This window comes from Zosterops lateralis (assembly GCF_965231275.1).
Source record: "Zosterops lateralis genome assembly, chromosome: 5".
NCBI classification, from domain to species: Eukaryota; Metazoa; Chordata; class Aves; order Passeriformes; family Zosteropidae; genus Zosterops; species Zosterops lateralis.
In genome coordinates, this window is record NC_139766.1 from 47,582,084 (window position 1) to 47,594,161 (window position 12,078).

At 37.1% G+C, this 12,078-nt stretch overlaps 1 protein-coding gene across 2 annotated transcripts in view; it reads left to right on the forward strand.

Annotated features, from left to right (window-relative positions):
• The window catches only part of COL25A1 (collagen type XXV alpha 1 chain), a 294,554-nt gene that overhangs the window by 149,900 nt on the left and 132,576 nt on the right, over positions 1-12,078 (forward strand). For both annotated transcript variants that reach the window (XM_083861172.1, XM_083861173.1), the window contains exons 3-4: positions 1,726-1,770; positions 3,866-3,873. In XM_083861172.1, the coding sequence (XP_083717298.1) occupies positions 1,726-1,770; positions 3,866-3,873 (53 nt within the window). The remainder of the gene's footprint in view (positions 1-1,725; positions 1,771-3,865; positions 3,874-12,078) is intronic.

The following is a 12,078-nucleotide window of genomic DNA, read 5'->3' on the forward strand; positions in this document are numbered from 1 at the left end:
ACTTTCTCCTATTTTTCATGGTATCAAAGTATTCGTGCTATTGATTCTAAATATCTTATGCCATTCTTGCTTTGTAAAATATTGTCATCATGCCACTACTGTAATTATTAGAACAGGCAAGAAGGATTTTAGTCAAATTTATAGGAGTAAACCTCTCTACATTCAAGACAAGAGCTACTTTATTTTCTTTCTCCTCCTTCTTCTCCTCCCCTTCTTCTTTCTCTTCTCCCTTCTCTCTTTCTTTTCCCTTCTTCCTTTCTCTTTAAATCAATAGCATTTTATTCACCTGGAGAACTGGTGCTGTTTCATACATGTCTTGAAATTGTTTCACTAATGCCGCTTTTCAGCATCTTAGTCTTTTAAGCCAGATTGCTGCAAACATATAATGCAAAGCTATTTAAAAGCTATGGCATGATGCTTGAGATGACTTGTAAAGTTTAAAGTAGCAGGCCATTTGCACAAAGCCACCTGTGCATCTCATATCCATTACAAACGGTGAGATACAGCCACAGCAGAGGTACTTGTGCTCCTGCACGCGTCGCTGCTTCTGGAAATTCCACCCGTGTGCTCACCCCTCTTCAGCAGCTTTGAGAGTCCCACCTGTGGTTCTCTTTTCAGAGCAGCCGAGTTTCAGAACTTGTGTCACCCCCACAGCTGCTCCTTGTCCTCCAAGCTGTACATGGAGAAGTGCGAGTGTGCTTTCCTGGCATTTTCAGGAACAGTATGTCAAGGTCACCAAGAAGAGCGGGGAAAGTGTCTGCAGTCTGACATCTGAGATCTACAGTTTTTGGAAAAGGGTAGTGAGGGCAGAAATGAGGGGGAAAAAGGATTTTTTCCTTTTTTTTTTTTTTTTTTTTTTTTTTTCCCCCCCCCAGAGGTGACAGCAGATGCTGGTTGTATTATGTAAATATTTGTGGAGAAAGCACAATGAGAAGTAAAGATTTCTTAGCAAAAAGCATACAGGGACTAAGCCACTGTGTTGGTTGACAAATAAACAAATATAAACTGGACGCAAAGCACTATACACTGGATCTGGTAACATGTACGTTGTTGTTAAATGTTTAGGGGATTGAAAGCCAGTTGGTGATTTCTTCATCTCTTGGATGTTTTCAAATAGAGACTGAAAGCAAATTTTGGAGGATTTACTCTTACAAATAAATACTAATCTTTTTGCTTAATACAGGAATAATTGAATAAAACTTAACATCTCACAATATATTTGGTTTAGGATAATTGAAGGAATGGCGCAGCAATTCTGAGGAATACAAAGACATTTTTGAGAGAAGAAAAGGAACAATTTCTTCTATGGGGTTCATGGTGGAAAGCATGAGAATTTATGGACTTCAGTGCAGCAAGTTGGACATAAAGAAAAGTGTTCCACTTGTCAGAACAGTGTAGTATTGGGGGGTTGGCGGGCAGGGCGGGAATCTGTAGAATTTGCAATAAAAATTTAGACATGGTTAACTTTTTCTTTGAAAGAGAGGAATGAACTGGAAGACCTTTAAAGTTTCTCCCAGCCTTTTTTCAGGGAGCCTATCGTGGGTGCCACAGCTATCAAATTTACTACAAACTTCCAAAATCTTACTTGGGTTGTCCTCTACCCCTGCTCAGCCAAAGTCTCTGAGCTTCGTATAGTACATCAGTCCAGTGCCCTTACATCCACAGAAACAATACTCTAAGTGAAATTTCAAGGGGAAAAGTTACAATCCACCATCTTCTTTTTAGGTCCTCCAGGGAAAAGAGGTAAGCGGGGAAGAAGAGGAGAGACTGGTAAGTTTTCAATTTCATAAGATCTGTTGTCATTTGATGGCTGTTTTTGTGAGGGTGCATACCCAGCATGCCTTGATTTTTTTGTTGTATTGCATGTGTGCTCTGAAAAAGAAATCTGAAATTTCTCTGGTAAAACTGGTGATCCTTGGCATGTATCTGGTGGCCTTCCAGATATTTCTCTAGTCTTGGGCATCCTTAATTTGTAGGCATGCTTCATAATGCTCAGCGTGGTGCCTTTGGTATCACATCTGTAACTGTCAAACCCTTTAGGGCTGTTCTCACTCGTTCACAAGTTAGAACAATTACATGTAAGTCAGTAGTTGGAATAAATACCATGTCAGCGTTAAATCAGGCCCCTGTGGTTTGAAGAGAACAATTTTATAAGGGAATAAAGAAGGACATAAAATTCCTTATGTCAAGAATGTTGATAATCAGGGACATAATGTGATAAGTAGACTACTCTGTATGAGAGAAGTTGTTTGGTAAAAATGAGCAGTTAACTTCTAACAGAAATAAGTAAAACATTTGTTGGTTCGTTACCCTGTATCAGGGAGGTTGCTCTTGATAGAAACCTGCTGGTGGTGTGTTGCTTGAAATTTCATTTGAGGCAAAGTTGTGAGATGCTGAGCACCTCTTGCTGTTGACATTCACTGGAATTGAATCAATTACCTTGCAGGATTGAGTTTTTCATCAAGGTGAGCTTTCTGGGGGCAATGCAGTAGAAATTGAGCATTTCTGTTCTCCTTGGCTGTCTTGTCTAATCTGCCAGCTACGAAAGTCTTCCCATCAACTTGATCTCTGTAAATCATCTGTAGCCTTTCTTATCCATGTAAATGATAATTTATCTGGCTCTTCAGAACTATTTCCATATCTTCCTGAATCACAAAACTAAAAGCAAGCCCTGACAAAAGTAGATACAAATCACCTTTATGTTTCCGTTCAGTGTTGTCTTGGTATTTACTTCAGAGAAAGAGGCTATGATACAGAGGGAAGTTCTATGGTTGCAGGTTGAGTTACAAATGATCCTGGAAATTACTTTGTGGGATGCTCATTGATTGATTTTACATCTCAAATAAACACATGGTAAACTATTAATAAAGGAAATTGATCTCTCATTTAAAAACAGACCTGCACCTTAAAATGCTGTTTAAGAATGTTTGCCAGAAAAAAAAAATACCTTAGTTGCTGGACAATAAAAGTTGCATTGTTAAAATGAAAAGGCTATCAATATTAAAAGCAATCTCAAAGTACAGCTGCTGCTGTTTTATACCCTTTTTGCACTTCACTTTATTCAGAAATTAGAGGGAGGCATAAAAGCTTAATGAAATGCCATTGATTTGGGAGCTGCAGCTGCTTAACTTAATAAGACTGAAATAGTAGATTTGATTTGTGGCCCTTTGATAATGTTTCCAAGAACTGCTACACAAAAGTCTTTGAGGTCTGAATAATTGAAAAAATGTGCAAATATCACTTCACGAAGTGTGACATTTTAATGGGGAGGATTTTATATGTGTGCCTTGAGAGAGGAAGGCGATGAAAAGAAAGTTCAGCACTGTCAGGTGGCCACTGAAACCTCCCCTCACAGGCAAAGTTGGAAGTCTGGAAGATGATGGTACATGTATTCTTGACTAGATGCCCAGGTGAAATGCCAAGGGTACTTTGTGCGATTCTGTGGCCAAGCTCTGATCAAATGCTTACTGTGTGGTTAACTGAAACTGGTGATGTTATATTTGCTTTATGCGGAGCCTGTCAAAATGATCTGTAGTCCATGGCTGGTATTTTTGGACTGGCATGAAATTGCATGGAAATGAATGGAGAAACAATTTTCATAAGATTGCATGACTGTAATTGAAGATTTGTTAAGGTAAGTGCATGCTTTTAGGCAGTAGTCATATTTACAAGTTTCAGAGCACTACCATAGCACAAGATTTACGTAAGTGGGAAAATGTGAGCCCTGTATTAGCAGTGCTGCTCACTGACAATCCCAAGGCCTTGTGCTTGACTGTGTGTGTCTTTCTCCAGTAACTTCATAAGCTTACGTGTTCTCTTTTCTCTTTTTTTTTTACCCTTTTTTCCCCTCTCCCCCACCCTACAGGACCTCCTGTAAGTACAGTGATACATGGTTGGTTCTTCCAAGAATCAGGGAGAAATCTGTTAGATCCTGTTAAGTTATCAGCGTGATAAAATGATCATGTATACTCAAGAGGGACTTTTGATATTTATACATACAGTGTCTTGGAGCTGAATAATTTAATCAGAAAGTTTGTTAAGAAAAAAGTCTCTATACCAATAAAGCTTTATGTTCAGCACTCCAGATTGCCATTTGGATTCACAACTCCATGTAAGTATGTTCCGTTCATTTTGCCTGTGACTTCATAACAGTTATTTTACTGAAGTATAAAAACCTGTGAGTATCCTATCTTAAGCCCAGACCTGGCCACTTTTGCTGGGTAGTAACTTCCTCTGCATTTATCACAAAGTTGTGGGGTATAAGCTCCCTGTTCTTCAGAGGCATACAGACTGTCCAGCCATCCATGTGCATCATTTAGTGTAGGAGTGTGACTGTTAAAACAGTATTTCTTTCACTTTTTGAAGACTTCTATGTTTTTTTTCTTTAATAGATGCAATATTTCCACAATATTTTCAAGACTCTGTCATCTGTCTATTCTATGCTACTTGCATGTTTAAGAATATTTAATTAATATGTTGAATTCTTGCTGTGACCTAAAGATTTTACTGTAAACTGCATGTATTGAGTCATGATATTACTTATCATTGTAAGACTTTGACCATGTGCTCAGCAGTTCATAATGACAAATTCATTTAACAAGTTATCAGTGAAAAGCCAGGCATAATGCATAAAGGTGCTGTTTATTTGAAAGAAACATTGTTTTCCCCAACTTCTTTTGCAGTCTTCCCATGAAACACAAAGAGCAAACATAAATCATGTTACAAACCATTTTCCTGTACCAGGGCAATGTGGCAAGAGTTCACTATATGCCTCATTAAGAATGTCTCTGACTTCAGCTCCCCACTGTTTCAGTATAGGTACATTAAAAAAACCCAAACAATCAAACAAACAACCCCCCCTAAAATAAGTCATAATTTTGGCAATATTAGCACAAACCTGAAATAGGTTCCAAAACAGAATAATTTCGAGAAGTATCCAACTTTAAATTCCAAGTTTCATACTTGAAACCTACAAGACTTCGTCTTGATGACAGGCAGCAATGGTTTAGGTCATTACAAGGCATAAAATAGTGTAGTTTCTTTTCCTAATTCATTTATGTATTTACATAGACACTGGCTAAGGGCTGCCATTGTGAACTTAAGTATTGTTTTCACCTGGGAGACTGTGGAAATAGTTTTCATTTAAAATATCAAATATTTGTATATCCCACATAAAACTGGATGGAATTAGGTGTACGTTGTAATTTCAAAGGCTACCACAGTGCTCTGTTTATTTTCCTTGTACATGACTACTGAGTGGCACATGTAATAGCAGTCAGAAGCTGGGGATTTTGAATTTTTTTATGAACTTTTACTGCAATCTCAGATTTCTTCTTTGCCACCTATGTTCCAGTGGAATCTAATACTTTACTGCTTAAGCACTAAAACTTTTTTGTTATTATTAACTACATATTGCCTGTCAGTTTACATGAATCGTTCCTTTCATAAAAAGCAGAATTTCACTGGGCATCAGAAGTAGCCAGTAGCTTTTTAATCAGAGCATTTATAGAAGTTGAAACACATAATTTCCATTGCTAAAGCCTTGTTTCTTCACTGTGTAGTGTCTATCTCATATATCCTGGTTTGAAGTATCATCACATGCAAAAACATCAAGCAATACACAAATTATAATTCCTGATAATGTGCTCTGCATGTTTGTTATGTCATATATCATGACTGTGTTGTTAATGTGTCGTACCATTTCATCTCATTCAACCAGGGTCTACCAGGGCGAAATGGCTATCCGGTAACTCATCATATATTTATGATAGCAATTTATGATTACTCTAAAATCCTGTTGGTATATTTTGGTTTCTCTTTATTACTGTCAAAAGGACTTTTTTTTTTTTTTTTTTTTTTTTTTTTTTTTTTTTTTTTTTTTGGTTTCTCAGATGCCTAGAAAATGTAGGATTTTCCTTTAAAAACAAAGCAAAATAAAAAGCCTGTGACAAGTTTCTGGAAAGAACCAGACTATTTACGATGCATAAATGAGATGCACTGATTGTTTGATGTTGTACATATTTTGTATTGAGTTTCTTCATTCTTGAATACAAAATTAATAATTAATTAATTAATTTAAAAACTTATTAATATACTGCATCTAAATTTTCCACATTAGAAAGCTGTAGTGTTGCCATATGGAACCTCTGAGTCCTTTCTTTTAATTCTCTCCTGTTTCACTTGACTGCATTGTTCAATGCATTTTGAGCAAAGTACAGTGTTATGACAGAGGTCTTAGCAATTGGCTGCAATGACTATCACAGAGAGTAATTTTTGATAATGGATACAATTCATTTTTCTGTCAGTTTCATTCATATCCTTAGGATTTATTCCCTGAAAAAAACATATATGAAATAATGCATCTTTCTAGAATCTATTAATAATACATTTCTTTCCAGAACTCATCAAACTGTCTGCAGTTCCCATTCATTGAAAGAAATATATGCCTACTGTCACATGGGTATTAGAAACCAAGTGACTAAATGTGATAATATATGTGCACAACATAGTGAGTGTTGAAGCATAGTAATAATCTTACTTATAGGACTTGATAGTGTAGCTTAAAGGGCCCTCCCAGATTGATTTGCCTATGTTTTTCAGACAAAAGATATTTTTCAGTGAGTTTTAAAAATGTTTCCATTGATAAAATATAAATAGTATACCTTGAGCACCTGCAATTAGAGGAGAATTTGTAGAATCACAGACCTCAAAATGGTTTGTGTGAGAAAGAAAATGATTGGATCATTTAGTTCCTACCCCTCTGCCATGGGCAGGGTCACCTTCCACTAGGCCAGGTTGCTCAAAGCCCCATCCAGCCTTGGTCTTGAGCACTTAGAGGGATTGAGAACACTTCTAGGGATGAGTCATCCATAGCTTCTCTGGACAATCTGTTCCAGTATTTCACCACTCTCATAATTAAAAAAAATATTTCTTAAATCTGATATAAACTTTCTTTTTGTTAAAAATCATTGCCTCTTGTCCTGTCACTACAGGCCTTGGTAAGAAAAAGGATATTTGTTCACAACTATTGTACAGGGCCCCTTTCAGTATTGAAAGGCTACAATAAAATCTTCCTGGAGCCTTTGCTGAACAGCCCCAATTTTCTCAGCCTACAGAGAAATCTACAGTCTACAGAGAAGAGCTGCTCCATCCCTCTCATCATATCAGTGGTCCTCTGGACTTACTCCAAGTGGTCCATGTGTTTCCTTACACTTTAGGCCCCAGAGGTGGACACAGTACTCCAGATGGGGTTTCACAAGAGTGAAGCAGAGAGGGAAAATCACCTCCCTTGACCCAGTGGGAACACTGTATTTGATGCAGCCTATTTCAATGCTTTTACCTGGGCAGGTTCTGTAATTGCAGAATAGTATCACCAATGGATCACCATCCAGTGTCCATCTTTACAATTACAAGTAGTGGGAATTCAGCTGGTGAGGAACTGATTACCAGTGTCAAGAAACCTGCTTGGATGTACTAAAACCATTATCAGGTCTCTGAGTGCACATTCCAATTTCTCTTAGAGTGATTAATCTGTGTAGGTGAGTACAAGTGTTTCTTGAAGAGATTTGTTCTGGGATCTGAAAACAGTGAAGGTACTTCAGAGCTATGGTATTGAATTGCTGGGTCTAATGGGTGTTGTTATGGGCAAACTTAGTCTGAGTGCATTTCTCCTCCTGTGTAATGTGAGCTGTCAGTAGTGCTTAGCACTTGATTGGGTACTGCTTCTTCCTGCTTGAAAATGACTGGGAATGAAATTTGGCTTTGCTTCCTGAAAGTTGTCAGGTGGCTGAATGTTTCAATCTTTTCAGTTACCCTCCTGCTTTGAATGGGAAATATGTAACTGCAAGTGCCATGTCCTTTGAAAGTGCTTTTACAGCCATGTAGAGGTCTATGAGAAGGCTATTAGTGTTCTAAGTTATTTCTCTAGTCTTAGTAAACTCCTGTAGAAGGCTTTTTGCTTAAATCTGTATTAGATTTTATGGGATATTCTGTGAGGATGGTGAGGTGTATCTGCCACATATAACCTAAACCTGGGGTAGCTCTCTCACAAAAGCAAGTGACTGTTTTCTCCAAGGCTTAAGTTTTCTTTGCCTATGTCCATTCTAGTTTTTAAAGATACTTTAAGAATAGTGAAATACAGTGAAAGGAATTACAGTGAGAAATCTAAATCCCCAGGAGGACACAGCATCAAAAATCAATAAAATAAGTGGGGTTTACTGCTAATGAGTAATACAGTTATAAAGGGGTTTATAAAACCACGATTAACTGGTTATTATTTAAGGCACTGAGAATACTGAAGAAGTTTACACTGGTGTACAGCTCTTTTTTTTTCCTCATAACAAGCTTTGTATAACTGACAGTGACCAAATCAGAGTTGTGAATCTTTCAGCTTGAGTTTAAAATTGAAATAGATTATCACATATACTCACATAAAAGGGAAAAGAGTGCACAAACGTTGATTGGAAAATGAGATGACAGGCAGTTTTTGCAGGCATTTTGTATGACAATGTCATTTGGAAATAATGCTAGAACTTTGAAGAAGTACACAAATGTACCCCCGTAAAGAAAACCCACACCAAACCTCTACCCCAAAACTACCCAGCCACTAAAAAAAAAAAAAGTATCTTGTGAATGCAGTGAGGAGGCCAAATATATTAACTATAGGGTTTTGTAAACCTCTGCAGGTTAAATGGGTAGCAGATTTTTACTGTTTTCCGTTGAAAATTTGAAGCAAACAAAATTTTTTCCCTACTGGTTTTCCCAAGCTGGGGCACAGGTCAAGCTCAACATCCAAGTAAACGATCCTGGAAGTTGCCACGTGTGTGGTGGTAAAGCTTCACTTCTTTAGAATCAAGTTTCAGAATATGGAAATACCCACAGAGCATTTCTTCATAAACAAAGAAATGGGGAAGTTTCTCCTTCATCTCTCCATGACAGTCAGTCTGCAGAGAACTTTATGCATTTATAAGACTTTGTCTTTGATGGTGCTTTGATGGTGCTATTTTGTTTTCTTCTGGGTCTCCAGCTAGAGATTGGGGCTGCCTAGGCAAATGTCTGGTAGCAATGTCTCTGGGTGTACATAAAATTAATCTCATCCAAGTGCAAGTTTTTCAGCCTCAGATACAATGGCAACTCAGTTGCTGTAAAGCAAATAGAATTGGAATAATCAGAGGAGAAGAAATGAGCAAAGATTGTGTGCTTTTCATCTGTGATTAAACATAGCCTATGGCGATGTTAAGCATCTTTGCAACAGTTGTTGTACTTCTAGTAGCTGGTCACGTCGCCTCCTTTTCAGAATCATACAAAAATATAGATGTCTAAGCTCAAGGAGCAGCTATCTCAATTCCTGACCTTACCCTGAGGATTTGGCTTGGTGATCCTATAGAAATTTCCCACTTTACAGTAATCTTTTTTCTTTCTCAACAGGTGTCTTCACAGACCACCTTTTATTTTTGGCATTTGCCCAAAGTAACTCTTAGGCATATGGCAACAAAACTTTTGCAATAAATTTCAGGTTTGGTAGTGAAACAGCGATAAGTATTTAAGGTTTTAATTTTTTTCCCTTTTAAATGAACAGAAAATTCAAAACATATGGAGTCTGAACAGCTTCTTTGTACTGTGGTTTTAGTATGTATTTTCTCAGTTTATATGCTTTATCCTTGTGTTCAGTCACAACAGAGGTGATTGGCTTAGGAGAGATGAGGTTTTCAGTTGATCCATTTGCCTCAGACTCCTTGCTTGTTCTCAGGAAGTGGAAAGAGATACAAGTGATCAACTGTTCATCTTAAAAGATACCTGGGTTTACAGATTTTTCTGTTTGGAACCATATACAATAACAGTATCCTCAACAAACCTCAGCACAGTTCCCAAGTAGATGCTTTAGATTAAACAAGTGCAGTGTTAAACTTGCTGCAATGCAGGTTAATGTGGTAGTATTTCTGTGCCATGAGAACCAGAAGAAGGTTGTAAAAATATGGTAATTTTTGTAAACATACAAAAATTTTGTATGAGGACATACTGATAATATTCAGCAAATAAACTTCCAGTTCTTCCTGGAAATTGTGGGAGGATTTCTAAATCTGCATGGCTAAGCACTAGCTGTGGCCTTTGTAATCATGTCAGTCACATTCATACAGTAATGGGTTTTTAAGACCCTTGGTTCTATAAATAAAATGTATTGCAATTCATGAGTTTAATTTTTTGTATGCCAATATTTTCACAGTGATTGAAGATAATTATAAAAGATGATTCTAGCAGAAAATTTTGAGACCTCTTAAAATTACAGTTGCTATTAATTCTGTGTCACAGGAACAAAGCTACATATCAGACCACATTTATTAGCCACTTATGAGGCAGCTGCCATTTTGAATGAACTATGGGCTGAATCTTTTAATTTGCTACATTTGTGTAATGCTGACTGCATAAATAAGAGCAGGCAGTGTTTATTTCTGCAGCTCCCGGGAGGAGAGCCCCAAACTATTCCTTTCCTTTTCTGTGACTATGATGGTGAAGGAACAACTGCCTCATCTGCAAAAGCCAGCAATAGAAAAAGATACCTCTACCCATTTCTTCACTGAAAATTATAAAAATAAATTGCCATAGGTAAGCTAAAAGGAGAAAGTCCACATGGTGATTTAAGAAAATTATATTTGCTGCAGTAAATTCCTGCCTACATAATGTGTCCTGGTTTAAACATGTTATTAAACTTTCTAAATTATTTGAGTCCATTTTATACATAGCATTACAAACAGAGGCGTAGAAAACTAATACAAAAATAAAACAACATTATAATAAATAATCTCAATGAATGATTAGTAATACAGACAATTGTTGCCATATGCTGGATCCACCAAGACCCTCTTTGAACTGGCAATTTCCATCTCAGATGCACACACTCTGTGCATTATAAAATCCACGTATCTGCGTGTGACTTTCTAGGTGTCAGTGTGTGATGAAAAAGTGAGCACGAAATGCCAGGATACTGAAGGCTAATGTGCGTCAGTACAGTTTTGATTCACAGCTGACGTCAATTCAAAATGACAGAGACCCATATATCTACTAGATAAATAAAGATTTATATCTGATGGTAGATAGATTGGGGCTAGTTGTAATTTAAGAATTAAATGTATTTTTTTCAGTACTTTCCTCTGCAGACATAGAAATTCCCCCCTTTCCTAATAAAGCACGTGTAGGTAGAGAAAGGAATTAAGCTGGTTTGTCAGGTTTTGGACAGCATACATACATTTCTAGTCTCTCTGGGCTACTCCACTGAGTTCAGCTTGGCAGCTTAGCAGGTGCTGTTCAGAAGTCTGTGGTTAACATCTTCACATTTATCCTTTGATAGGCTTAATTAATGCTTGAACTGTACCCTCAGATCATTCATATTTGCTTTTTGTCAGGCCTGCCACTTGAAATTTTCCAGTCATTTCCTCCCAGTGCACGATATAGCTCTGTGGTGTAACAGAACAAGCTTTATTTATGAAATAAACCTACCTTGGAGCAAAATTTTGTGTTCCAAAAAATTTTTAATTCTATGTCTCATTTTTCTATTTGTGTTTGACAGCATGTGGATGTAGAGTGATAAACCAGTGGTGGTTAAAAGTGCCTCTTAGAATTTGTCTAAACCATCACTTTCTCACAAGAAGCTTAGAAATTCAAAGACAAGGTTAAATCAATTACAGTAGAAATCCTGTATTTAATTACTGAATGGTTAGGCTTGACAATCATAAAGGTCTTTTTCAACTTAAATGATGCTATATTTCAGGTTATATCTGTCACAAATACGAAGGAAAATCCTAAGCTGCCCTTTAAGAATTCTTAAGTCATCAGTTCCTTCCCTGGAAGGGAGGTTAGATGATTCTGAGATTTTCTTTCATGCTGGATTTTTAATTTTGATTTATGATATTCTGAATGATGTGTAAAACTGTATTACTACCAATACAGCTCCCAGATGACTAATCCTATGTGGGAGTTTAAGTGCACTGTTAATCCTAGCTGAGGTCAAGGGGTGTAAAATTTCGTTGTAGAAACTTGTGTCTCAATTACTTGACTAGGTGGTTGGATTCTGTGATTTCCAGA